A 24,677-nucleotide genomic window follows, 5' to 3' on the forward strand; every position below is an offset into this window, starting at 1 on the left:
TAGTTTACCATCTTGGTGCATAGTTCCTGAATTTCTGCTGCTTTTCCACGTGTACTGAAATGCTTGGAATGCCACCCACAGTTGCTCAGATAAATCACTCCTACAGATGTATCCAGGGTAACCATCACAGAGACACCCACGTAAAATTCATGGCAATGACTGGAAATGCTGCATCAGTAACTCATTTACGTGTTGTTGTATATTCCAAGAGAAATAGGGTATCCTAGTCAGAGACTGCATAACTGGCCTACTGTGAAATCACCTGGAAGTTCTGCAGTTCAAAGGCATCTTGTTTAGCTATATTTATTTGACATTTTCACAATATATCCAATATTTTCAATTTGTAGTTCATTACAATTGCTACATTTTTGTTTTATGTTAGGTGTTGTTGTTTTTTTTAAACTATTGGATTTACATTACTTTAGGCTTTATGTAAAATCAGAGCTGTTTTTTGCTATATGAAAGTAATATTACACTGGTAAGTTGAAAATGGAAAGTGTAGGCATGTATGTAACATAAACAAGTAATCAGAAATAGAAAGATCAATAGAATGAAAGCAAGACCAAAAAAGGGCTGTGCTTTGTGGATGACCCAAGTCACAGTATAGTATTTTGGTGACAAAATCATCTTTCCCCAAATCATTTCTTTTTTAAACTATTTAACAGGCCTCCAAGCGTGTCTTTTGTACAGGAAGACTTTACATGGTGTTTTACAAGGTATCTTCAACATCTTAATTATTTTTCCTGAAGTGATCTCTTATCTTTCCATGGCTTTAGGGAGGAGACCTATTTGATGCTATCACTTCTTCTACAAAATACACAGAGCGAGATGGGAGCGCAATGGTCTACAATCTAGCCAGTGCACTCAAATACCTTCATGGTCTCAACATTGTGCACAGAGACATCAAGCCAGAAAATCTCCTGGTATGTCCCATTTATTTTCTAATATTATCTCTTTGTTCTCATTAATGCAAATGCTTGTACATAAATGTCAAAGAGCTGAGTAGAGAACGTGAGGAATATTAATTTAGAATAAGTATGTATAAAATAAATCTTCTGCCATAAGATAGTAATCACCATAACCCAAATGAGCTGTGCTCAAACATGTCCTTAGACCTATCTTTATTTACATTTCGATTGGCTGCCATTTGGATAAGTGGGAATATTGTCTCACAGAACAATGAATTTTAAAGCTGTGTTGATGAATTATTTATTACATTTTGCAAGTGGGAGAGAAGGTGGGCTGAGTGCCATTTCTTTGAGTGATCATATGGTTTTCTTAAGCAAATTTTTTTCTTCTTCTTTCCCTGTCATAGCAGGAACATCTTTCTGATGACTTACCAGTATTCTAGTCCTGAACCAACTCTGTACAAACATTTATTTTGTGATAGGTCACTGACTACATTTTATTCTCAGTAGAGAAATAAGATGAGTCTGTTGACAAGAATTTCCATGAAATCTGCTTTGGGAACTGCTTAGGATACAGTGCACGGAATGGGAACAGGGTGCTGCCTTGCTTATATAGAGGTGATAATCAGGTATTACATATTGGGTATGAGATAGCACATGTGGTGCACTGAACAACCAACCCTGCTTGAGTCACTGTCAGCAGGAATGCTAGTAGTGTTCATCAACACTTGATAGGCATTTCTTAAAGCCTTCTGTGGTGTTTGTCGATCACATTTAGCAAGGAGTCATGGATTATCCCAGAGCAAATTTTGAACTATTAGAAGGATGCGGTGATAAGCTGAAAATATTTTCTAATTAATAGTCAATTCTTTCCCAACCAATTCCACTGGCAGTCCTTAGCAATTGAAATCAGCCCTCAAATAAATTAGATTGTTTAGCAAAAGAAAGAGGGGGAGGCTTCTGGAAAATGTAGACACAGCAGCATAGCACATAAAGAAAATGAAGGTGGAAGTTTCACCTATTTTCAGCACCTTTTCAAAAACAGCCAGTCCAAAGAAATTTTAAGCTGTCATTAGTATTTGAATACGTTACAAATAGGCACAATGTTCTTTATGTCTAGGAAGCCTAAAGAGATTCTTGACAGATGCAAGACTTACTCACAGTGATTACAATGTCAGCATGTTAAGATAGCATACTGGTATTGAATGTAAATGCAAATATTTCCCATCAATTGCCACCTGTACTTGGAAGTAGCTAGGTCTTTTGCACAGGGTCACCCAGCTGTCTGATTTCTGTTCTCTTTACCAGTCATGCATTCAAAAATGCAAACTATAAGAGTAATAGTGGATATGAAGTTGCTGTATCAAGGATAAAAACATTTCCATTAATGATATGAATTATACAGAGGAACGAAGGAAGGTATTGCTGCCTTAGTGTTACTCAGTTGTTTGAAGAAACCAAAGAAATTCAGCCATTCTAGAGATGCTGGAGTTCTGTGTTCCAGAACCTAGATCCCATTGAAATCATAACAACATAAACATTTACTTTAAGAACAAAACCAGTATTAATTTATATGCAATTTGTCCTTATAATTTCCTTTGCTTTTGATCTGTCTTTTTTTTCTTGTTATTACTGTCATATAATGCTTTTCTTTCTATTAGAAACTACCTTCTTTCCCATGCAAAATAACTCAGAACAAGATGTGCTAGATTCTTTACGGGGCTTTTGAGTAAGATGCACTTGTATCTGCACAGAACTGTGGATACTTCGTAGTCAGCTTCCTCTTTACTGAACTCTTCTAATATAACTGCAACTGTGAGACTAAGATTAGGTAAAACATTCCTATGATTTAAAAAATCTTTCACTGACTAGATATTCCAATCTGATTGTGACCTACAGATTGGCAGCTACAATAAATTGCAAGTATGTAATTATATTTTTTGTATTATATTTGAAATTTATCTGCATTCTGGGATTGGTCCCTCGCATATTAATTGCTTGAGGCTTATGGTCTGATTTAATAGCTGGCAGACATCTCCAATGAACAGCTGCTCCAGCTGCACCGTGGCTAAAAGTTGCCATGCCATTTTTCTCTTATTTCTTTAGAGCAAGGAACCAGAAACATCACCCCAACCCATAATTTAACAGTCAGCATAGCCATGGTCTCAAAAAGGGAATAATTTGTTGCTGTGTCATGGAACAAGCTGAGGGGAAGTACCATTTCTACTGTGCTGATCTGACAATATTGCACCTTACTCAGAGCAAGCTGTGCAGTCACATTTGGTTATTTTAAGGGCTTTTACATGTGTCTCTAGCCTCAGACTGTATTTCCCAGGATATCTTTTTGGAAGTTATTTATTGGTAGTTGACTGACTTTGCTACTTCCATAGAAATGTTATGTTTGAGAACTGTTACCTTTTCCTTTCTTCTGGTTTTGGTGAACAAGTATTTGTTCACATCCATTTGGTGCATTGTATCGTGGAAAGTAGGCAGAAGAAAAGAGTAGCACTACCAGATAACAAATATCAGTGAATTGTCTAGGATGTTATCAGAATTAGCCATACAGATATTTTGCAGCAAGTTTGTTCTTCAGTCCTCAAGGTAGAATTTAAAAAGTAACAATGGAGACGATAGGATATATTGAAAAATTTCTGGAATTTGACAATGACAATTACACAAACTGTCCACAGCTAAAAGTTTCATATTACTGTTCAGACTTTCTGTAGATAAATCGCTTTTCTTCAGTTGCTATTTGGGGCAGAGCAGATGAGTGTTTGTGGATGTGAGTGTGATTATTTATTATAGTGTTGGCACTCCACTTTTAATTCAGTTGGTTTCATTTCAGACTTTGTCCAGACAGCTTGCAGTTCTCCTTTGAGCATAGTTTGTCTATGAATGGGCGTAAATATATATTGGATTCAGGAAGCGACCAAACCACAAGGACTGAGCCATTGCCAGTTGTGAAATCTTAGGACCAGAAAAGATTGGTCAAGTGACAGCTTGATTCTAAATATTTTTTTTCTTATAAATGCTGCTTTTCAAACAGCTACTTTTGTAGAAGGTTATCTGGACTCTTGCTTCCCCTGCAAAATCCATTATCTGACACGTATTGTTTTCAGATGTTTCATTTTACTTAAACGTAGCAGAACAGATGTACTTTTCTCAGTTTATTTGTATGTGATGATCATTCTTTCCAGTCATGGAAAAAAGCTGGAAAAAATTGCAGTCACAGACATTGTCCAAAACAAATGAGCCCAGTTGTAGTCTGTAAGTGTTTTCTGATGGGAGCTCTGACTTTACAAATATACTTACATTGAATTTCATGCTGAGAAACAAGTGCACGAGGATTCATTGGTGGAAGTGACATTGCTCAGTAGAAAGCAAAATTAAACCTAATGGGGAGGAAGATGGAGATTTCATAACAGTTTAAGTAACAGCTCACTCCATTCTTACATAAACACTTTTTTTAATAGACTATTGAATATGTTATGTTAATCTTTGCTCATGGAAAGGTGTGCATCAAGAAACAATTTCTATAAGATGTTTATGTTAAGTAAGACAAAACTATTACAGCCTTCAAAATAATGTCGCTTGTTTTGGGATGGAAAAACAATCTATTCAACAGTTATAAAGACTCTAGAAGTTTGTGCTATATTTCCCTAGTAGATTATTTTATTTAGGTAGCTTTAGAGCTAGCAATCAAGAAGTACTTAAAACACTTTATCATGTAATTTTATCTAGGTCTCTAGAAAATTACATAGAAATAAAAGATACGTTAGATACAGCAGAAATCTCCACGCATAGGATTTATTAGCAAGTGTAAGTATTATTAGATGAAAAAAGCTTGGTCATAAGCTGAACAGAGAGCTTAATTAATCTGTCTTTCAGCCAAAGCTTTGTTTCATTTCTAAGCATGATGTGCCAATTCCTGTTCTAGTCTAGGTGTCTTTATAGAGACCAGGATTCCTTCAGTGTAAGATGAGGTACATAACATGGTTTTACAGTAGTGCAAAGACACGGCCTAACTGGAGCCAAGAGGTATACAGTTTCCTTTGTTTTCTTTCTTGGACATTTATGTCAGTCACATTAAGAAGTTACTCCGAGTGTCCTGGACAGCAACCTACCATTTCTCAAATGTATAATATAGCCATCTTTGTTTAAGTTTAACGTAAATTACAAAATATTAGTAAGAGAAATTAAGTTCTTGGCTTTTTTAGAACTTGTAAAGACTAGAATGTCCAGAAGCAGAGTAAATTATAGCAAGAAAATATTTTCATATATTTCCTTTTACAAATTGAGATTACTTATCGCTGGACTGTCAAGAGAAGTCTGTTCTTAGAAAGTCTATAGCTTAAAACACATTTAAGAATCATGGACCTTAACCCAGCTGTAACACAGGGCTATTGAAGTTACATCTTTTTCCTACCGTCTCAGTGTGACGATGATGATTTTCCAAGAAAATCAAAAGGTTAAAAAAAAAAAAATGCAAATATCCTCTTCACCATTCTGTTTCTCTATTCCCAATTCTAGGTCTGTGAATATTCAGATGGAACCAAGTCCTTGAAGCTAGGAGACTTTGGACTGGCAACTGTGGTTGAAGGACCTTTATATACCGTTTGTGGTACGCCCACATATGTGGCTCCAGAAATCATTGCAGAGACAGGGTGAGGATAAGTAACTTAAGACCTAGGTCTTGTAACCAGATATTTTTGGCAGGTAGCTCCTCACTGCTGTAAGAACTAGAATGCTCTAATAGGATGGTCCCTCTAATAGGATGGTCCTCCATCTCTTTTAACCAAAATAATTATGAGAAAACTGGCAGCATTCAGCTCCTGAAGGAGGCCAATTTCCCCATTCACCCTGTTGGTTTAATTAAACAACCCCATTTTTCTGTATTTAAGCAGGTGGTTGCATAAATACAAAATAATTTTGTGCAATGGCAGAACTTAACCAGTCTTCTATCCTACTACACAAGAGCTCTCCATTCCATCTTAGCTGAATCTTGCTTTAACTGTGACTTCGATCCTCCTAATGGAGGAAGGTTTGTTGCATTGTTTCAAGCATTGTTCAGTGCATTTGTCATATTGACAAATACTTCAGCACTGCAGTGATCTCAAATGTCAAAGTGCATTTCATCAGCATGGTTTACACTTGGACAAACTGAAGCTACTGAATAGGAAAAGAAATAAGAAAAAAAAAGATCTCTTGTTGACCTCTAGTACTTTAATTTCTGTGCTTTAAAAGAAAGGTGCAGTTCTTTATCCCTGTGTTACTCATTCATTTAGGAAACTGGAGAATCTTTCTTGTTGCTTAGCAACACATAATAATGTCAGAGGTAGTTACTCCGGTGTGGGGACTAGGGTGCATCCTTGTCTTTTATCGTCAGTGTTTCTGGATTGGGAAACCGTGATGCTGAATTGAATCGGGGTACTGAGGGGGGCAGGGAAGGAATTCTGTGGAAAATGATGTTATCAGGGCTTCCTAAGTGTGTGAATGACCCTAAGTAAAATCCACCTCATCAGCAAGTAATTTATAGTAGGATCGCAATGCATGTTCATGTAATTTTCATCAACTGTTTGATTGAAATGAGTTTTATTTTTCAACTGAGCACAAGTAACGCAATCTTGTTTCCTCAGATATGGCTTAAAGGTAGATATTTGGGCTGCAGGTGTGATCACATACATACTGTTATGTGGATTTCCACCTTTTCGCAGGTGAGTGTCGCTGTACCTCCTTTCTGTAAGTAAGCCTTATCTGTCTCCTTGGAAAAGGTGCCTTGGAAAAAAAATGGTTTAGACTGATACATTTCCTTTACCTGCTTGGTCCTTTATAAAATTGGTTTCAGTTGTCTCTCTTGTCATGTTTTGGGATTTTATTTCTTTAATTTTCTATAGGAGCAGCTGGCTTACTGCTGTGTTCAGGGATGTGGTGTGAGAGCCTAGTTACATTTCCTTTTGTCTGCTATATTGGAGCCAGTTAAATGAATGAGTATATTTTGCCCTCTTGTGTTTCTGCTTGGACACAGCATCTTACCGATTTAGTGTTAAGGGAAAACAAGTTAATAGTATACTGAGGTGAAGGGAAGAATTTATTTATGTTGCATTTTTAATTTTGTTAATCTTTTTTGGCAAGTTTCATATGGTTGATGAAGTTTGTTAACATGATTCTCGCTGCTTAATATCCCAGTATGCATAAAGTCTACTAAAGTCAGATGGATGTGCTTTGCTCCTCGGTAATTTTTGTTGCCAGGGAATGAGAAGGAATTAGCACATTTTAATCAGGAATTCTCCCCTTCCCGTTATTCTTGCAAATAGTGTTTGTCTGTTTTTACAGCAAAACACCTACTTTAACTAAAAATCACCAGACAAAATATATTGCAAATAATACATTATAAATTATAGTCAATGGAAAAGTTATTTAGTTTTGGTATTTGTTTTTTGCATGTTATTAGTGTGCTTAAAACTAAAAAACATGTTTTGAAAGCTATATTATACAAATAAATTACAATTGCTTCAAATAGAATTTGGGCTGACAAGGCAAAATGTCCATACTATGCTATCAGAATCAGGACTTAATAAAAGATTAACAAGTATTTGTTGCAAAACCAACTCAAAACTACATTGTTTATAACAGAGTTTGAGTGGATGTTCACAGTAGTTGGGGTCAACAAACAATTTAAAAAAAAAAAAAAAAAAACACACAAAAACACTGCCTCTGCTTCCTGAATATTTATGATACCATACTTTTGATAAAAAGGTACTTATCCCCTCAGTAACCTGCCAGTACTCAGTGGATCATGCGTTTTCCATATCATCTCTTTAACTTTTGAAAATTCTCCTGTTGCACTAGCTTAGTAGAAGAGGCTCGTTTCACTACACTTCTTCCCCTGTCGTAGTCTTTTTGTGGCAGGTCCTTTAGAGGTAGGCTGGCAAGTGACTTATTTTTGAATCACCTTTACTGTCACTGCATGATGTGTTAGCTATGTAGTCTCTATTCCAGTAGAAGTATTATTTTTCTGTTCTTATCACTCCTGATAGTGTAACTATGGCAAAAACCTCAGAAGTACTGCCACTATATAAGCCTGCAAATTATGCGCTTGTAATAATTGATAAAACATCATTTCTGTTCCATTTCAAAATCAAATTAAAAAAAAAACAACTCATGCCAGACTTCTTTCTTCTGATCTTTTTAAATTGTTGCTGTTCTACAGTGAAAACAACCTTCAGGAAGACCTTTTTGATCAGATACTCGTTGGGAAGCTGGAATTTCCTTCACCCTACTGGGATAACATCACTGATTCAGCAAAGGTATGATACATTGTCTAACATGGAAAACAGTTTCTGACAAGCCACTGAAAAGACTGTATCCTGTTGAAAATGCAGAACAGAAGATTCAGAACAGACTTACCTGCTCTTCCAGCTGCTGTGCCTTTTTAGATAGCTTAATAGTGCTTGATGAAAGCTCAGGTTTAGCAGACCTACTATCATGTTATTGTCTGAGTGAATAAGTAAGTATAGCAAAATGGCAATTGCATTCAGTGAACATCATGTTGTAGGGTTTACTTAATGAAGGACCATTTATAGCAGGTTCAGTACTTCCACTATGACATAACCATCTCCGGATTTTCCCCTCCAGACATTCTTTTAAAAGAAGAATGATTGCTACGTGGGCCGAATACAATTGACATGATTTTTCCTATTTTACCAGTTATTTTACTCAACTTTCCAAGAGTTGCAGCCAGCTTATTTGCCATTGCTAATAGTTCTTGTGTTATCATTGACGTTTGTGTTTAAAATGATTGATTCTGTAGGATAAAGGTTTCAAATGTTAAACCCCACTTGTCAAGTTAATTCAGGTAATGTTCTCTAAATGATGTCTAAAGATTCTCATTAGCACACAGAGGTTATTTATTATCCAGCTAATGAGAAGTTGCATTTTTTCCTGAATTTCCCAATGGCTGTTACCTGAAAAGAGAGCAAATTTATTGATTTGCCAGTGTTTCCCAAGCTCCAGTCACCTCCTACTCTTCCAGACTTTCATTAAGAACAAACAAGGCCCTCAATCTTGGTACTAGAAGCCATCTTTCACTTCAGATTTACACAGACTAAGTGACGTGGCTGGTTGAGAAACCTCACGGTTTATATGTTATTTGCATGAAGAAGCCTTTTCTCAAAACTGAAATGATGACTAGTCTTCTTGAAGTACTTTTGAGGAGTGCATATGACTGGCAATTTGGAGGTTATAAAAAGTTTTTGAAAGGGGAATTTGGCTCTAATTACATGAATTTGTTCATAAGGTAGAAGGAAATATTTGTATTGATAGGCTTGTAGAACCAGGAATTACACCAGTAAATTAGCTGTTAGTTACATAGCAATAAACAATTGAAGAAAGTTGGGGGGGGGAGGGGGTGATTGTTTTATTTTTAAATTCTACTTGTCTGCTTTGCAATAATGACCTCTTTAAGCTTTATCATATCCATAAGCAACATAGTCTTACCATTAACAAAAAGTCCACGGAGGCATTTGATAAAGCTGAAGACACCTGCTCTAGTGACTCTAAAACATGATTAAAGCTGCAAACAAATCATAATGAAAACCACAATCCCTTTTTTTTTTTTTTTGATTTAATCATGTAATTAAGTATTTTCCCCTACTTATCTGCCTTTTCCTACACTGGATGATTCTGAGCTGACAAATTGAGTTAAATGTCCTTTTATTCTTCTAGTGGAACACACAGGAGAATGTAGTTTTAAAATAACTTCAACTGTTTCTTGAATTTCTGATGAAGTTTCTTACCTCTGATTTGTCCTCTTTACGTACGGTGACTATGTACCCTGCCCAGAGAGGAATCATGTCTGTCCCAGGTTTGTTTTCATTCTGGTCCCCTGCATGAATGTAGAGAACAAATTGGAACATTATCGCTGATGTTTGTGATGATTACTTTTTGTCTGGTTTTAAAAGAGTCGGTGAATCATGAATACAATAGTAGTTGCACTGAGAAGAATTCAATGCAGATAGCTCTTTTCTATTGTAATGCCCTTCCCCATTCCACTCAAACTCTTATTTTTCTTTTTTCTTCTCCTCTCCAAAGGAGTTAATTAGCCTGATGTTACACGTGAATGCTGAAGCTCGATATACAGCTGCACAAATCCTAAGCCATCCCTGGGTGTCAGTGAGTAAAGTATATTTTTTTTGTCTCTAATTTAATATTAAATCTATAAAACTAAATATTACAGTGTAATTCTCAGAAGCAGCAACATGATTCTGCTATGCCCATTTCTGTTTATTGAACCACTAGTCCCTTTTCCAAATGTTAAAGATTTTAGCACAAGTCTGAAGTAAGCTACAGCTCTTAACAGTTCTGTTAGCTACTGTGCTCTAAAAGAATAGAGCAACTATTAATAAACTATTATTAACTATTGTTATTTATTAACTATTAATAAAGAATTATTGTGCACGTTGACATCTTGCTGCAATGCTACTTAAAAGAAATTACTATTGCCTATTTTTTCACAAGAGAAATAAAATTAGTAAATAATATATTATTTTTCACGTAAGCACTAAGCTGATGACAGCCAGGTACTTCATCTTTTTGAACTGCAGCAAGAAGGAACACCAAAGTGCACTGCTTACTGATTTAAAATCCTGTTTTTATTAATAAATATTAGGTTTACATGTATATAGCCAACCGTTATTTCCACACACATTTTAAAAGAGAGACCAATATGATATATGGAGTTCCTTCAAACATGAGAAAACAACTGTAATGATTATTTCTCTTCGTAACAGCTCCTTTCAAATGTATTTATGGCACTGTATTTTGTTTCCACGTTTTTGGGGATGTGATGGGCCATTTAAAATCTTGATATAAATAAAACCAACTGACAAATATGCTTTTTATTTTTAACATTATAGTTAATGCTTGAATAAAACTTAAAATAGTGGGACAAATTCATGGACTGAGAGTATACAGTATCACATGGCGTTTTAAGAAATAGGTCATAAATAAAACAGCAGCTGCTATGTTCCTTTCCTATGTAATTTCTCTTAACCAGTTTGAACCATAGCTCATCTATGAGAGGGCATTCTTTTTGGGCTGCTCCAGATAGTACCTCCAGATAATATACAAGTTCTCTTTTGCTCAGTTATGTTAAATGTTTTATTACTATTTCCTAGCTTCACTATTACGTTTGTTCTTGCACAGGATGATGCTTCCCAGGAGAATAATATGCAAGCTGAAGTAACAGGTAAACTGAAGCAGCACTTTAACAACACCCTTCCCAAGCAAAACAACACATCTGCTGGGGTTTCTGTCATCATGGTAAGTGAAATTAAATGGTTTTATACATTCTATATTACACTTCACAATTTTTCTAACAGTGAGCGTGTGTGGTGCAAGAATAGCAAAAGCAAAGCTAGAATAGTCTCTAATTCTAGTTTTTATCTGTGTATTGTGTGGATTCTCCCATCATCGCTTGAGAGCAACCAAGTCTACCACAGCGTGCTAGCTGAGCTATAAAAGCAAGCTTTCAGATACGTGTTAACACTAAGTAGTAGTATGTTGAAATGGAGTTTATATGATTTGAAATTATTCATTATAAAAGCTGCAATATTGTTTTTAATCATATTAATCACTAGTTAGCTAAGTTGGCTCTTCCCAGATGCCAAACCAATGTTTGATCCTGAGCATGCTGTTGTTCAATACTATGCTTGTGGGGAAACCAGAATCCCTTTTGGACATTTTTCATAATATTGAATATTTACCACATTAATTTTGTCCCAGTCTAACCACATATATGTTCCCTAATGGGGAACTTTATTCAAAGCATATGAAGGAACCCTGATGATATAGCTTAACTTACATAAGCAGTACTTACAGCAGGCAGATATATGAATCATGGTAAAGGAAATGCAGTTGAGTTCACTGTTGTCAGTTCTCAGAACTGCACTCGTAATTGACTAGTCACTTTTGCAGAGAAACAGTCAACAGTTCTAGAGGCTGAACTGCCATTGTCTTATTGCTGTCCATTGTGGTTTAATGCAAGGGTGCACACTGTGCACAGAATATCTTCCATTATTAAAAGAAAAATAAAGCCATTGCTGATAGTAATGTACCAGTGACTTTCTTCCCTGATAGGCTTAATTACTCGAAGTCCACCCCACTTATGCTACCAAAGAGTTGTTCTTATCAACTTAGAGTAGACAAATTTAAATAACATGTCTGCATATATATAAACTTTTGAAAATGCATTTATATGAATTAAATAGGCAAAAGATGTAACATGGAAAGGTGGTAACAAAATAAAAATGAGAGAAGTCAGAAAATGTGTTTCAGGTTCATGCTGTTGTCTGCATTTCATTTGACAGTTTGACTTGACAGTTTGAGAGGGACTTCAGAGCTTCATTCTTTATACTGTTGAGACTATGGATAAGCCTGAAGCCGAAAACTGGTATAAAATGCACTATATGTAATAAGAGCAATTTTAATTCTAACTCTCAGCCCCTCTCCAACTTGCATGCCACTTAAGCCTATCTCAGATCTCTGACACAGCGTAGCTTCTGGCTTCTTATTGGTGTAGATTTTTTTCCTGATTCTGTTACTACTGACATCTCATCAGCCGGGAAAGTACACGTCGTTAAAACTTATATTTTAATTTTCCCTTTTTCTGCCTTAGTTCCTCCTAACCGGCATGGAGGGATGTAAACAATTAATTATTTAGCTCTGAATGCAGCTCCCAGTTACTGCTGAAGGGAAACATCTCGTTCAGAAAAGAGCGTAATCTAATGAGAGTTAAGCCCCCAGTTTGTTTTTCTTGCCCTGGTTTATCTTGAGCACTGAAATTTAGTTATCTTCAAGTTAACAAGGTCTTCACTTGTACTAGAAATCATCACTTAAAAACATTCAGACAAGCACAGTATTGTAATTCTCGTGTATTGCAGTGCATTGCTAAATCAGCAATATATATTTAACGGAATCCCTTTTAGCATCACTTCATTCAAATATTGTCATCTGGCCAATGCAGATAATACCACCATGTGGCAGATAAGTAAAACTGCACATACCTACTTCAGTGTTCTTGCACAGGAGACTTTCTGCCCCTAAAAGCATGTTGCTGTTAACTCATTACTGATTTTTTTTTTGTCAGTTTATAAATGTTCTGTTAATCTAAATTTGCTGCAATTGTGTTAGTTCTGCTTAAAGTAAGTCTAGTTTCTGTCCCTTGCTTCCTTCCTTTTTCCTCCTTTCCCAATGCCTGCATTGCTTTCTTCTGAGTAGGTCCAAGGCAATGGTACGTACTAACTGCAGTGCTTTGTTCTGCTGCACAAAAAATACATGTGCTCTGTTTGTCACAAGGAAAAAGGAGAAATAGTTCAGCCAGTCTGAAGTGGAAAGAGCTTTACCACCACACAAAAATGCTAAAATAAAATCTTCTCAATACTTGCAAAGGAGTTTTCTATATTAAGAGATGGATATTTGAAATTTGCTAGGCTAGCACTAATATAACTAGTTATTTCTTACCTCCTCAGACATATCTTAGCCTATTCCCCTTAGAGCAATTTTGTATATATGTACATCTTAGAATATCTGAAAGCAATAGAAAAAGTACACATCAGCTCTTGTTCACACCACGAAGCTACAACACTGGATACCCTTCTATGTCCAGAGAACAGACTGACAGCTGGCACATGTTCCTTGTGAACGTGACACAGAGTAGCCCAAACTAACAAAATGTAGAATTGCTTGATGAAAGAAAAGGTGGGAATTCTATGAAGAAACCAAAACCAACAAAACAAAAACCAAACTACTGAAATAAGAATTTTCATAAAATATTGTTGCCTCAGCCATCATGTGTAACAGAGCTAGTCAGAAGGTAATCCTAACTTAACAAGTCCTAACTTAACAAAAATTTTTCTTCCTCCAGAACAGTGAAATTCAACCTCCTCTTCAGTTCTAAAAAAAAATAAATAAATAAAAATCCTAAATTTTATTACATATGTTGTATTGCTATATGCAAGGTGTGAATGACTATCAGAAGCTGCTGTGAGGACAGCACCATCTGCATGAGCTGGAAGTACTTCCTTTCCTTTCCATTTTTAAATACCGTGCCTTGCCACTCAAACAGCAGGAACCTATTTATTCACAATTCTTTTTCCAGCAAGTAAAAGAGGAAATGCAAGCCTGCCTGCATAGCAGCTACGTTGATAATGGTAAAACTAGTGCATGTCATAGCTAATCTCAAAAGTCTAGCTACAGTTCAGCTAGACATTCCCTTGCATGCTTCATTTGCAAAGTTGATTGCTAGAAGTAGAGAATTCAATTGGGAACTATTGAATTTTCTCCTTGTGCCTGTATGCATGTAGACTTCTGTTGTAACTTGAAAATCAGAACAAAAGAAACCCCCTCACTTTAAAATACTTAACCCTTGCCTTTTAGGGGCTCTTATCCTCAGTACTAGGGGCTAAAAAGCCTGTCAGGAAGGCCTTGCAGGGAGGAGGGGCATCACCAGGCTGCTGGATGATTCCCACCTAGCCTGCTCATATAGCATGCAAAAAGAGTTAACAAAACACAACAGAAAGCAGAGTTAAGTCTGAAAAATACAGGAAAGAGATCTTTGTACCTCCAGTGTGCTGGATAAGAGGCAGGTGTAGGAGCCCTTGTCATTGATCCAAAACAGTAATTTGAATCACCGGTGTTAAGGAAAATCTAACATGGATCGATGTCTTCTATCTGTTCTACTCAGAAGGAACTGACCCATTCCCAGAGCCAATTGTCAGTAGGAAGGGTAGTGTTTTCCAGAAGGAGAGAATAGAGTAAACTGGCTCTAGCTTTTTCTTGAGTTTTAATCGTTATATAAAGTAAAATAGTTCTAGCAGGAGATTCTGAGTGAGATCAATTCCAGAACAACCTGCCCTCCATATACCTGCAAACTACAGAAGTCCTCTACTTGAGAAACTGGAGATGCCAGTCCAGCTCTCTTTGCCAAAGTCAAGTAAAAGAGAAATTTGAATTTCAGTACCCTGTAATGAAAGTTTAGCTACATGATCAATTTGGAGAGAGGATATTATTTTTTCTCTGCCTTGTCCTTGGTGATCTTGATGCAATAAACCATGGCTCAAACACATACATACTGAGGTTAACTTGTATCAGAAAATTATTTCAGTATCAAAACAACAAATTTTAGTAAACAGCGTATTAGACCAATTCCACTAATACATAGAAATTATCACATTACAACAGTCTTCTGTAGCAATTTCTTTTAATTGCTCAGGAGAAGGCAGAGTACCTGATCCTACTGCACAGTTAGTACATCCCAGCTCAAAATATGACTCCAAAAACCAGTGTCTTGCAATGCTTACACATACATACGCAGAGGTCACTATGAAAGTGAAGCACATATTTGTACTCTGCTTTTAACTTCAAGTATCACACGTTTGTAGATTACTGTAGAAAGCCCAAGATGTACTTGACTGGAATAAGCATACCTTGCACCACTCTACATCACTGAATGAACTACAAAAAACTTAATCTGTACTAATTTAAATCTGTATTATCAGTGGTAGTTAAAGCGCTTCCATGAAGCAAATGGTTAAGCCAAGACTTACAGGGTTTTATAATGATCAATATAAGCCTTCAAGCTGTGAAACAAGACCCATTGTGCTGTCCCTCCAAGTCTTAGAAAACAATGCTGAAAGACAGTTTTGACACAGGCACTACAAGATTTCCCTCTAGGTCACTTCAAATATCCTCCTAGAAATGAAACATTATACTGTGGTGTAATATAAGATTGCAGTAGCCCTCAGAGGCTATGAAAGTTGTCTGATTCAGCAGACACCACAGACTCTAAGATAATCCACCTATTGCACTACGGCGTTCTCAGTTTCCAGGATAACCTCTTCTTCATTAAACCTGTGCATTTTCACGTATAGCATTCAGACATTAACATGGTTTTGCTACTGTATTCTGTCAGTTGAAGGAGAGCTCACCTTCCTTCTTTCAACAAGAAAAGGATTCTACTTAGAAATAGAAAAATTCCTTACATTTTCATCTGTCACCCTCAAAAACTGATACAGTTCCGTTCCTTGTGGTTATAGAAACATATATTTAAATTATATGTTTAAACTAAAAAGTATTATATTACTTCCTGTATTCACACAACTGCAGGTACATAAATTTTGCTAAAAGCTAGTATGAAGAGTTCAGACTATATGACAACCGCTTTTTTTTCCACATCAGACTTGCAAGATAAAATGGTCAGCTTGTACCATCACAGCAAACATAGGTCTAGAATATGCATTTTCTAATGACTGCACCATAAAAACCTACATTTAAATAAGATTTCTAATTTTATTTCTCCTTTTTTCTGCCTCTAATGCATGCCCTTGATGTCTTGTAGATTATTTTAACCCTGAAGTTACCTCAGGGATTTGATTTAACTGCTGGTTTTTATATTTTGCCATGGGTTTCTTGTTTGTTTTTAGAACACAGCTCTAGATAAAGAGAGTCAGATTTTCTGCAGCAAGCGCTGTCAGGACTCCGATAGAGCTGGAACGGAGACAGCTTCTGCAATTACTGCTGCAGCTGATGATCCTCATGTGACTGGGTCCAAGACCCTCCTCCCTGCTGCTTCTGAGCCAGTCAGATCCCCCTCACTCCCCACCTCAGTGTCTCCTGAGTTTGCTGGGGATCATCCTGGTGTGTAGGACTGATTAAACCAAGTGCAACTGAAGCTCCCTGCACTCTTGCCACAGTTACTCTTCGTTTCATATGATGGTTTGTTTCCAGTTTTCTTGCACCCTCCTGTGGCAAGCTCAGGGCAGGCTCTGCCATGAGAGACTGAAATTCTAACGGCGGGTGAACAAATGTGGTCCTCTGAGTGCTCTTTGCCCTCGGTCTGTTGAACATCAGTAGGGAGAAAGATTCTGGTAATGTTAGATGATTTTTAAGTTACCTGTGTTAGTTTAATTTACTGCATTCACACAGCCTTGGGCTCTGTAAGTAGACTAACTTAACTGTGTAGCTAACCATATTTTTATATAGGCATTTGAGATGATGAACAGTTGCCAGGCTTCGCTTCTAGCAGCAGGCCCCATTCAGTTCTTTTGATGAGGATTCTCAGAAAAGCAAGAGAGGAAGACAAGGGAAGAAAACTTATATTCACCTTCTATTCCGATGCCTCTACTTTTAGTCAAGTTTCTACCGAACTTGAAGAGGCATATTTTCACAAAAAAAAATAATAAATTAGTGTACTAACTGTAAAATATCATGAGGCAAACACTGGAGATACAGGGAAAGATGGTAATTTTTGCATAAAGTTTGTTTAGACTTGCAGGCTGCAGGGTAGTGCTTAGATAATGCGAATTTAAATAAAGTGACTTGGGATATGAACATGAGCACTGGACATTTATTTGTAATGAAGACTGGAGTCAAGGAAGCCTTTTTGTTCAAGCTGTTTTCTATCCTAATCACAAATGTCGCATCCATACCTTTCTCCAGAGTCAGGCTACAATAAAATGACTTTGGAGCTGTGAACGGAGAGCCTGCTGCATGTCATCTAAGCTAGGATGGATGGAGCAGTTCCTAGTTCTAGGGCAAGCTGCTAGAGGAGCTACTACAAATGGCCTCAAAAAAAAACTACCCACAAAAAGTAGCTGTCAGAGGTTTGTCAGTGCTATCCCCCTATTCACCTGGTGCAGGCACTGGAAACAAGGATCGGGGAGCAGCTATCCTTAATCTGCAGTCACAGGTAGATGAGGTTTTATCTTTGCCATACTGCTTAGTTCAATATTGTATCTATTCAGCTTATTCTTTTCCTTTGCTCGTTCTTATGAATTGGTCATAGATCATTTTCTTTCTTAGCTATACTTTCTACTAGAATTGTAAAAGAAAGACCTGCAATAAACTTTCTAAAATTAAAACCCTTGGTCATTTATTTCTTTGAGAATTCAGTTATTTTGTTAGTGGAGAGACCGACCATTTAGGTACCTAGCAAGAAGATTTCATAAAACAAATCCAAGCATTTCCCATGACCTTTTAAAGTCCCTTGATATGTACAGAAGACAGAGGTAATACATAACTAACCACAAGTAATTGTCTCTTCAAAAGGTAAAGCAAAGTGCACAAAGTGCCAATTGATAACTTAAAAGTCACAGTACAGCTGAGAGATTTACAGGCATATTGACAAAAAATGCATATGAGAAGGTCATAAACTATCATAAAAATGTTGGGCTAGGTCAGGACCAAAGGACAGTTGCAACTAGCTATTGTGAGTTAACTTTTTTTTGAATGGTTTCACTGGAATGATTTCAAGATGAAGGGAGAGTAAGGGAATGGCCTTTGAAAAAAATTAAGTACATTTCTATTTTTGTACAGTACAACAATATGAAGATAAGCCTAATCTTACTCAGAAACTAATGAGAGTCCACAGGATAGATATGCGTATGCAATTGCTAAGTTTGGTAACGAGTCTTGGGATAAGGTAAAGAAAAGCTGTGTAATTTCGGATGGAATGGGCTAACCCAAACACCTCCAGCAAAGAAGGGGAGCCTCTGACAGAGAAGACAGTGATGAGCTACTGAGCTGGGAGATGATTAAGGAGGAAGTAGCAGCAAAGTGATGAAGACTGGGTTATTTTAAGCTCTGTTTTTTTCTAAGAGGATTGATATTCAGCTGTGTAAGACTAGATACTTATTTTATAAAGGAAAAATTGACACAGATTAACAGAAATAGCTAAGTTGTTTGCCACAAAGCCTCATACACATAATAAAGGAAAGGACGAAAATTTAACTGATAATCAGCAGCCAGTTGAACCACTATTTTGTCACATGGAAGATTCACAGAGGAGAGGCAGCTGATAGACTAGGCCAAGACACTTAAAAGTAGTGACAACAGCTGGGAAAAACAATCATGTGGCCAACATACCAGATAAAAACGTGGGATATCTGGGCAAGATCTTAACTCAGTCCATGACCATAGGAAACTTGCATCACTTCTCCATGCCTGAATTTAACGCCACAGATGTTAAAGCTATGGGTATCACACATTTATTTTGAACATCAAAATAAAGGTGTGTCGGTTAACAATAAAACACTTACTTAACAAAGGCTCCTAAGTCCTGTTTGGTTTGTTATCTATTGCATTTTCACTTAGTCTCTCTCTTTGTCCATCACTTACTGGAAGAAGGCAAAAATTATAAAATAAAAGGTAAAACAGAACTATGCTGTCTGCTACAAAGGGAAAGTATCAGCACATAGTAACAGCTAGAGAAACGTTAAATTCAAGTTATCCTTTTGTCAAGAGAGGACTGCCACGTTTTTCGTCTTATAAAAATCGCTGAAATTTAGGTACCATTTTGATAGATAGTGATTAAACACCAGCATTTTCATACACTCAACAGTGCCAGCACAACTGCCACCATGTCTAAATTAAAAAAAAAAAAAGCATTATAAAAAAATCTTTTAAAAAGCCTATCTTTGTAGGTCCTTTGAATGTGAGTAGTACTTCATATGTATCCCAGTGGCTCAGTTCATGAGTCCTAGATTTCAAATCTAGAAACATAATTGAGTCTACCCTGGGTGTAAATCAACATAACACTAGGTTCATTAAGATTCTTGTCAAAATTTACCCTTATACATACACACCACATAGACTGCCATACATATACACTACAACTTACAGCCCATTCTTGGGCTTATAAAATTAATTACAATAATTGTCAGTAAGTACATTAAGGTAGAAGATGTTTTATGATGTTGGCACTATTATCCAGCACTGGCTCATGCTTACAGTCATTAAGAATATTTCCATAGCTCATTAAATCCTACCTTGCACTGTATTAACAAGCAGAGATCTTTTATTTTTAGATGCAGACATTTTTTCCCCCCCCTCCATCTCACTAAATACTTGAGGAAGAGAAGGCAGGAGAAAGCAATGACTGAATTTAATAGATTTGTGGCTTTTTCTCCTAAATTAAATATATATTTTTTTAATAATTATATATGCTCTAAGTTAAAAATGTATGTAAAATACCAGAAAATACTTCCAACCTACTTTTGATTCCCACTTTTCCCTTTCTTGCCTTTAAAAAACACAACCACAGGCTTTTTGTACTATACTGGCGTGCACCCAGGATCTCATTTGATCAAACCTTTTCTATGGCTACAGTACCTCACAAAGCACTTCAGTTTCAATCCAAATTCCAAGGGTTTAATTTTACAGCCAGAGTTGTATATCACCTCTAACAATTACATTTTCCTTGTAAGGATCCCACAAATATTTATGTATTTGTTATTAAAATATTTTGATTACTCTTAAAATTAACAGTTGAACATACAGAGGACATATTTATTCCTGCAGTAATGCTATCAAAAACAAGTAGTTGTTGCAGAATAAAGGGAGTAACATTTTACAAATAATAAAATGTAAATTACATTATTTATATGGAAATAAAAATTTGACAGCCCTAGCTTTGCAGAACATGTGGAAGAAAAGGTGTGCTGACTTTGTACTTGGTGCTGTTCCAGAGCTGGATTTAGGAACAAAAAGTATGTGGTGGGGTTTGAGCTGGGGAAGGTCACTCTCTTAATCCAAGGAAGCATGTCTCCAAGTCCCCATTAATCTCTCAGAAATAGAGGTTCTAAGATTTGGGTATTTGGTAAGAAGGCTACGGCAACAACATTGACTTCCAAAAGTAAACTCCACTGTCGTTTTTCCTGTCTATCTTTACTCAGAGATCATACTGAATGTATAAGAACTAGTGTGGCAAAATACACAACAAAAACTAACAGGCATCCTTCAGAAGATGCCAGACACTTCCCGTTACCTCTTGGAGGGCCCTGGTGATGCAGGAGACACTCTCCTGCACCCTGGGTTGTGCTGAGATCAGTAGCAAGATACTGTCCATGATTTCCAACAGGGATTCCCAGCTTTGGTTCCTACAAGAAGACTGTCATTTCCCTAATCTACTTGAAATCAAAAAATCATTAGCCAGGAAGCATTGACTTGATATAATGCTGTCTGTGCCCTCCTTAAAACACAGTTCAAATTCCTATTCACAGAGGTGGTTCTGATTGTTTTAGGCTAAACCAGTAAGTTAAGGAAGCAAGGAGCAAACGAGTCAAGCATCCTCATTTCATCCCAGTTCTAATAGCCTTCTCCTCTGGTAGTCATTGGTCTAATTATTACAGCACTGACACCAAGTTTGATGCTTTCACTAATCCAGAGGATACCTCAAAAGTAAGGTAAATACACTGAATTATCCACCATTAGAGACATACACACATCTTTCAATTATCTTGGTTTTATAGTTCAAAAGTGGGAAATTATGTTTTGTGTTTAATCAGCTCTTTTGAGCTACATAACAATGGCAACTGGAAAGCAACAGAAATGCACAAAACTAATAACCTATCTAAATGCTGATTAAGTAAAACTTTTCTTTTAAGATTAAAAAAAAAAAAAAAAGGTAATCGAACACTCCTACTGCCATCAGCTTTGATGTCTAATGCAAGTGTTACCTAGAATCAGTAAAGTAACAGATTGTTTCTATTAACTGTGGGACTGATTTTCAAATGTTGTTTAGCATTTATAAAACTAGGTATGTAGTTGGGCTTACAAAACACATTCAGTTATGAAGAACTGAACATCCCTGGGAGCTGAACTACTGCAAAGTGAAGATCAGTGCAGGCAGCAGAGGGGCACGGCGCCCTTGGGGAACCTCTGAGGGCACTGCTAGTTTGGGACTTATCAACTACATCTGTATAATTGGGGGGATAGGTTTCAGTGGCTTTTGAGATTGCTGTCGGAAGGAGGTGATCATTTATGGTGGCATTTTTGTATTTAATCTTTTTATTTTTTTATAACTAAATTAGCATTGTAAAATAAACAAAAGGGCAGGACCTGAATAAGCAAGCTGTGGTGGCACCATCCACCAAGAAGTTTTCCTTAACTTGCTACTGATCTTGATTTTTTCCAATGACATTTGAATTTTATTCTTTTGTCTGTCACATTTGTGAGAATCTTACAAAATGTAGCTTTAAGAGAAGCAAAACCTCAACGGGGTGTACCACCAGCTATTCCATTCTCTCCAGATTACCATTTGCCAATTAAAGCGAGATCCTGAAGTTTAGAGTGTTAAAACACTTTAAACATTTAAACACAATTTAAACACTTTGCTTAAAAAGAAACCAACTGTACAGTTCCACACGCTGTTCAGAATGGTCTGATTATGGTTTTGCAGCTAGTAGGGCTTGCTTGAAAAAGGATCACTAGCACACATGATAAATAAGATAAAAAGCAAAACACTAGAGCAATCTGCAAAGCCGCCTATCTGTTGCTGGATGTGTCTTGCTGGGCACAGCAAATTCTAAACACACAAATAAGACTGAGTTGTACTTCAGTGCTTTGCAGCTCACAATACACAGTGCACCAAGTAACAGTGGGAAGAAAAATTTAAAGGAACTCGAAGAAAGTAGCAAGTGATCATATTGAACTCTTTCCATTTAGTAAATAGCAATTAAAGTCATTTTTCCCCCCAATTCCATGCAATATAGCATCATTTCCAAAACACACACCTAATTAATCAGTTGACTGTCTGATACAGCTCAAATAAGGAATTTGTGATTTCAGATTTTGCAATACAAGTCACTGTGCATTTCAAGAGTATGCTTTCTGATAGCATCTCAATTCATTTACAAGAAAGCAGTTGTATTTCCCATTATTTATCAAAGTGGTGAAGTATTCTAAGTATTCATCATAATAACATGCTTTTTTATGATAAGTCCCCACTAAAAATAAACTGTTCACAGATATAGTTTAGGATTGGTTCCTTCAAACTTTGTTTCAATCTTTTCTTTTTTTTTTTTCCCCTTCAGGAGACTGGCTGTGTTTTAATAGCAGGTCTTTAGGTTATGCCTAGTTGAATTTCAGTAAATCTAAACAAAATCAGAAACGATTTCCTACAGTTTTTGACCCACAGCAATTAAAGACCGGCTTTAATTTATGGTGTATAAATACTGATATGCATTGTTAAATGTATTGATTTACTGAAGACCTTTAGGCTGGTTCTGCATAGAAGTAAACCACTCCAGATTTCACATAACGTTGTATCGCATGGGAAACCCAAGAGAGTGCCTCATGTCAAGCTTTACACAACTATCCTGACCTCATACAGAAAAGGTATCACTGGTTTAAAGCAGCACTTGCAGAAGGGCCCATCCCTGGTTTTATTTTAGCTAGGATGCAGCCAGCTTCTTATAACAATATAGTCATCCTTTATTCCCTTTGAACTATTTTTAAATGGAAGAGAGACAGCAGAACAGATGTGCCCCAACAGAAGCACACACCACTCAGATTTCTGTGAAGATGAAGCTTAATGCATAAAATGGAAAAGCTACAATCTAGATGGTCATCATATCTACACCATTCTTACCCAATACATCTAACAGCAATTCCATCCTCACAGCAATTCTGCCCTCACTAAAGGTGCAGTAACACTCATTTCCCACAGAAGTCCTGGTTTTGAATTTCATTTCTTTTAGTAGCAAAAGGAAAACTGAATTTTGTTGCAGGACAGCAGCTGTCTACCAAAACAGTGTTTTTTTATAACTGCTGTTGTTCAGATCTGTGGAACAACTGAAGAAACTCCCCTGTTCATTAAAAATTCCCAGCCTGATCCCATGCATTAAAAGCACCACAGCAAGTAACGGATCTCCATAATATTTCTAAAGAGAAATTCAACTTGCATGCTTTTAGAAATACAAGAGGAATCAGAAACCATGCCAACTTCTTACAGTAGTTTTAAAAAACAACTACCATTATACTGCAGTAGCATGAAACTCTCTTTTTCCTAGTAAATAACAACTTTCATCAGCAGAAAACCCAAAGTTAATTGTTCCTGTTATCTTGGTACCAGATTAACTCTTTTGGACATTTCTCCTTTTGGGTGCTTTGCAAGCAAACCTTCAGAAGCAAATTGCTGCAGATCGGTGCAGGAACAGCAGGACTAAATTCCAACCAGAAACAGCAAAAATCTATCTACTTTGCATGAGGCACACTTTCCAGCTGTAGAAGTTTTTTGACGACACACTGCACAACATGGCCAAGAGCTCACAAAATATTCTCGAAGGGTTAGTGCATTCATTTACCATTGCTTGCTGTATCTCATAACACAAACTTCCTTCAGAGAAACCACCGCTCTTTACACACCATCGCCTCCCACCAGAACCTGTAGCATCAACATCAGCATTTTCCACAAACACAGAACTAATTTCAAGCTACTTGAGCCAAGCCTTTCCCCACAAACCAAACTCACAGCGCTGCTGCCAAGCAGCCTGACTCCCAGCAGTGACAAACACCACCTTCCAGAGGACCAGCTGTAAGCCACAATTAACAAATGCCCATTTGGACTTACCAGAACAGAAGAAGACCCAGACTGTCAGGTTAAAAGATGTTGTTCATAAATGCTCCGTCCAAGTTTTGAGAAAATGAAAGACTGGGGAAAAACTTGTTCTGTAAAGCTCCCTCTCTTCAGGAACACTCTGCAAATAAACGCCAGCTCAGGCACAGCTGCAGGTTCATGCCTGGCACCTGTTGATGTCCCAGCTGTGCAGGCAGGGGACCTGACACAGGTGCTGCTCTGATCAGACAACCTGAAGAGCTGGAAATTTAACCCTTTTTGCCACCTCAGCACAAGCCACATGGCATGGACTAGTGCAACCAGAGCTGAGATCCCAGGTGGAAGTCCAGGCACCCATGCAGTGTCCGAGGTGTGTGCCT

General features: G+C 37.0%; 1 protein-coding gene and 1 long non-coding RNA gene across 5 annotated transcripts in view; one reads left to right on the top strand and one right to left on the bottom strand.

The window, feature by feature from the left end:
• DCLK2 (doublecortin like kinase 2) overlaps nucleotides 1–17,824 on the top strand; it is an 88,961-nt gene extending 71,137 nt beyond the window's left edge. For 2 of the 4 annotated variants that reach the window (XM_084516783.1, XM_084516782.1), the window contains 7 exons: nucleotides 777–923; nucleotides 5,439–5,572; nucleotides 6,545–6,622; nucleotides 8,119–8,215; nucleotides 9,999–10,079; nucleotides 11,112–11,228; nucleotides 16,388–17,824. In XM_084516783.1, coding sequence (XP_084372909.1) covers nucleotides 777–923; nucleotides 5,439–5,572; nucleotides 6,545–6,622; nucleotides 8,119–8,215; nucleotides 9,999–10,079; nucleotides 11,112–11,228; nucleotides 16,388–16,609 — 876 coding nt within the window. In that variant the 3' untranslated portion in view covers nucleotides 16,610–17,824. Of the gene's footprint in view, nucleotides 1–776; nucleotides 924–5,438; nucleotides 5,573–6,544; nucleotides 6,623–8,118; nucleotides 8,216–9,998; nucleotides 10,080–11,111; nucleotides 11,229–12,274; nucleotides 12,358–13,184; nucleotides 13,198–16,387 lie in introns of all 4 variants that reach the window. The other 2 variants (XR_014692260.1, XM_084516784.1) reach the window with 2 other exon arrangements.
• On the bottom strand, nucleotides 917–24,453 carry LOC311435603. The gene is made up of 4 exons (XR_014692261.1): nucleotides 24,313–24,453; nucleotides 9,704–9,792; nucleotides 4,221–4,300; nucleotides 917–4,118 (listed from the first exon to the last, which is right to left on the bottom strand). It is a non-coding gene; the product is annotated as an uncharacterized lncRNA (long non-coding RNA).
• Nucleotides 24,454–24,677: the final 224 nt, after the last annotated feature.

The sequence above is a fragment of the Aythya ferina genome, assembly GCF_964211825.1.
Source record: "Aythya ferina genome assembly, chromosome: 4".
Taxonomy (NCBI): domain Eukaryota; kingdom Metazoa; phylum Chordata; class Aves; order Anseriformes; family Anatidae; genus Aythya; species Aythya ferina.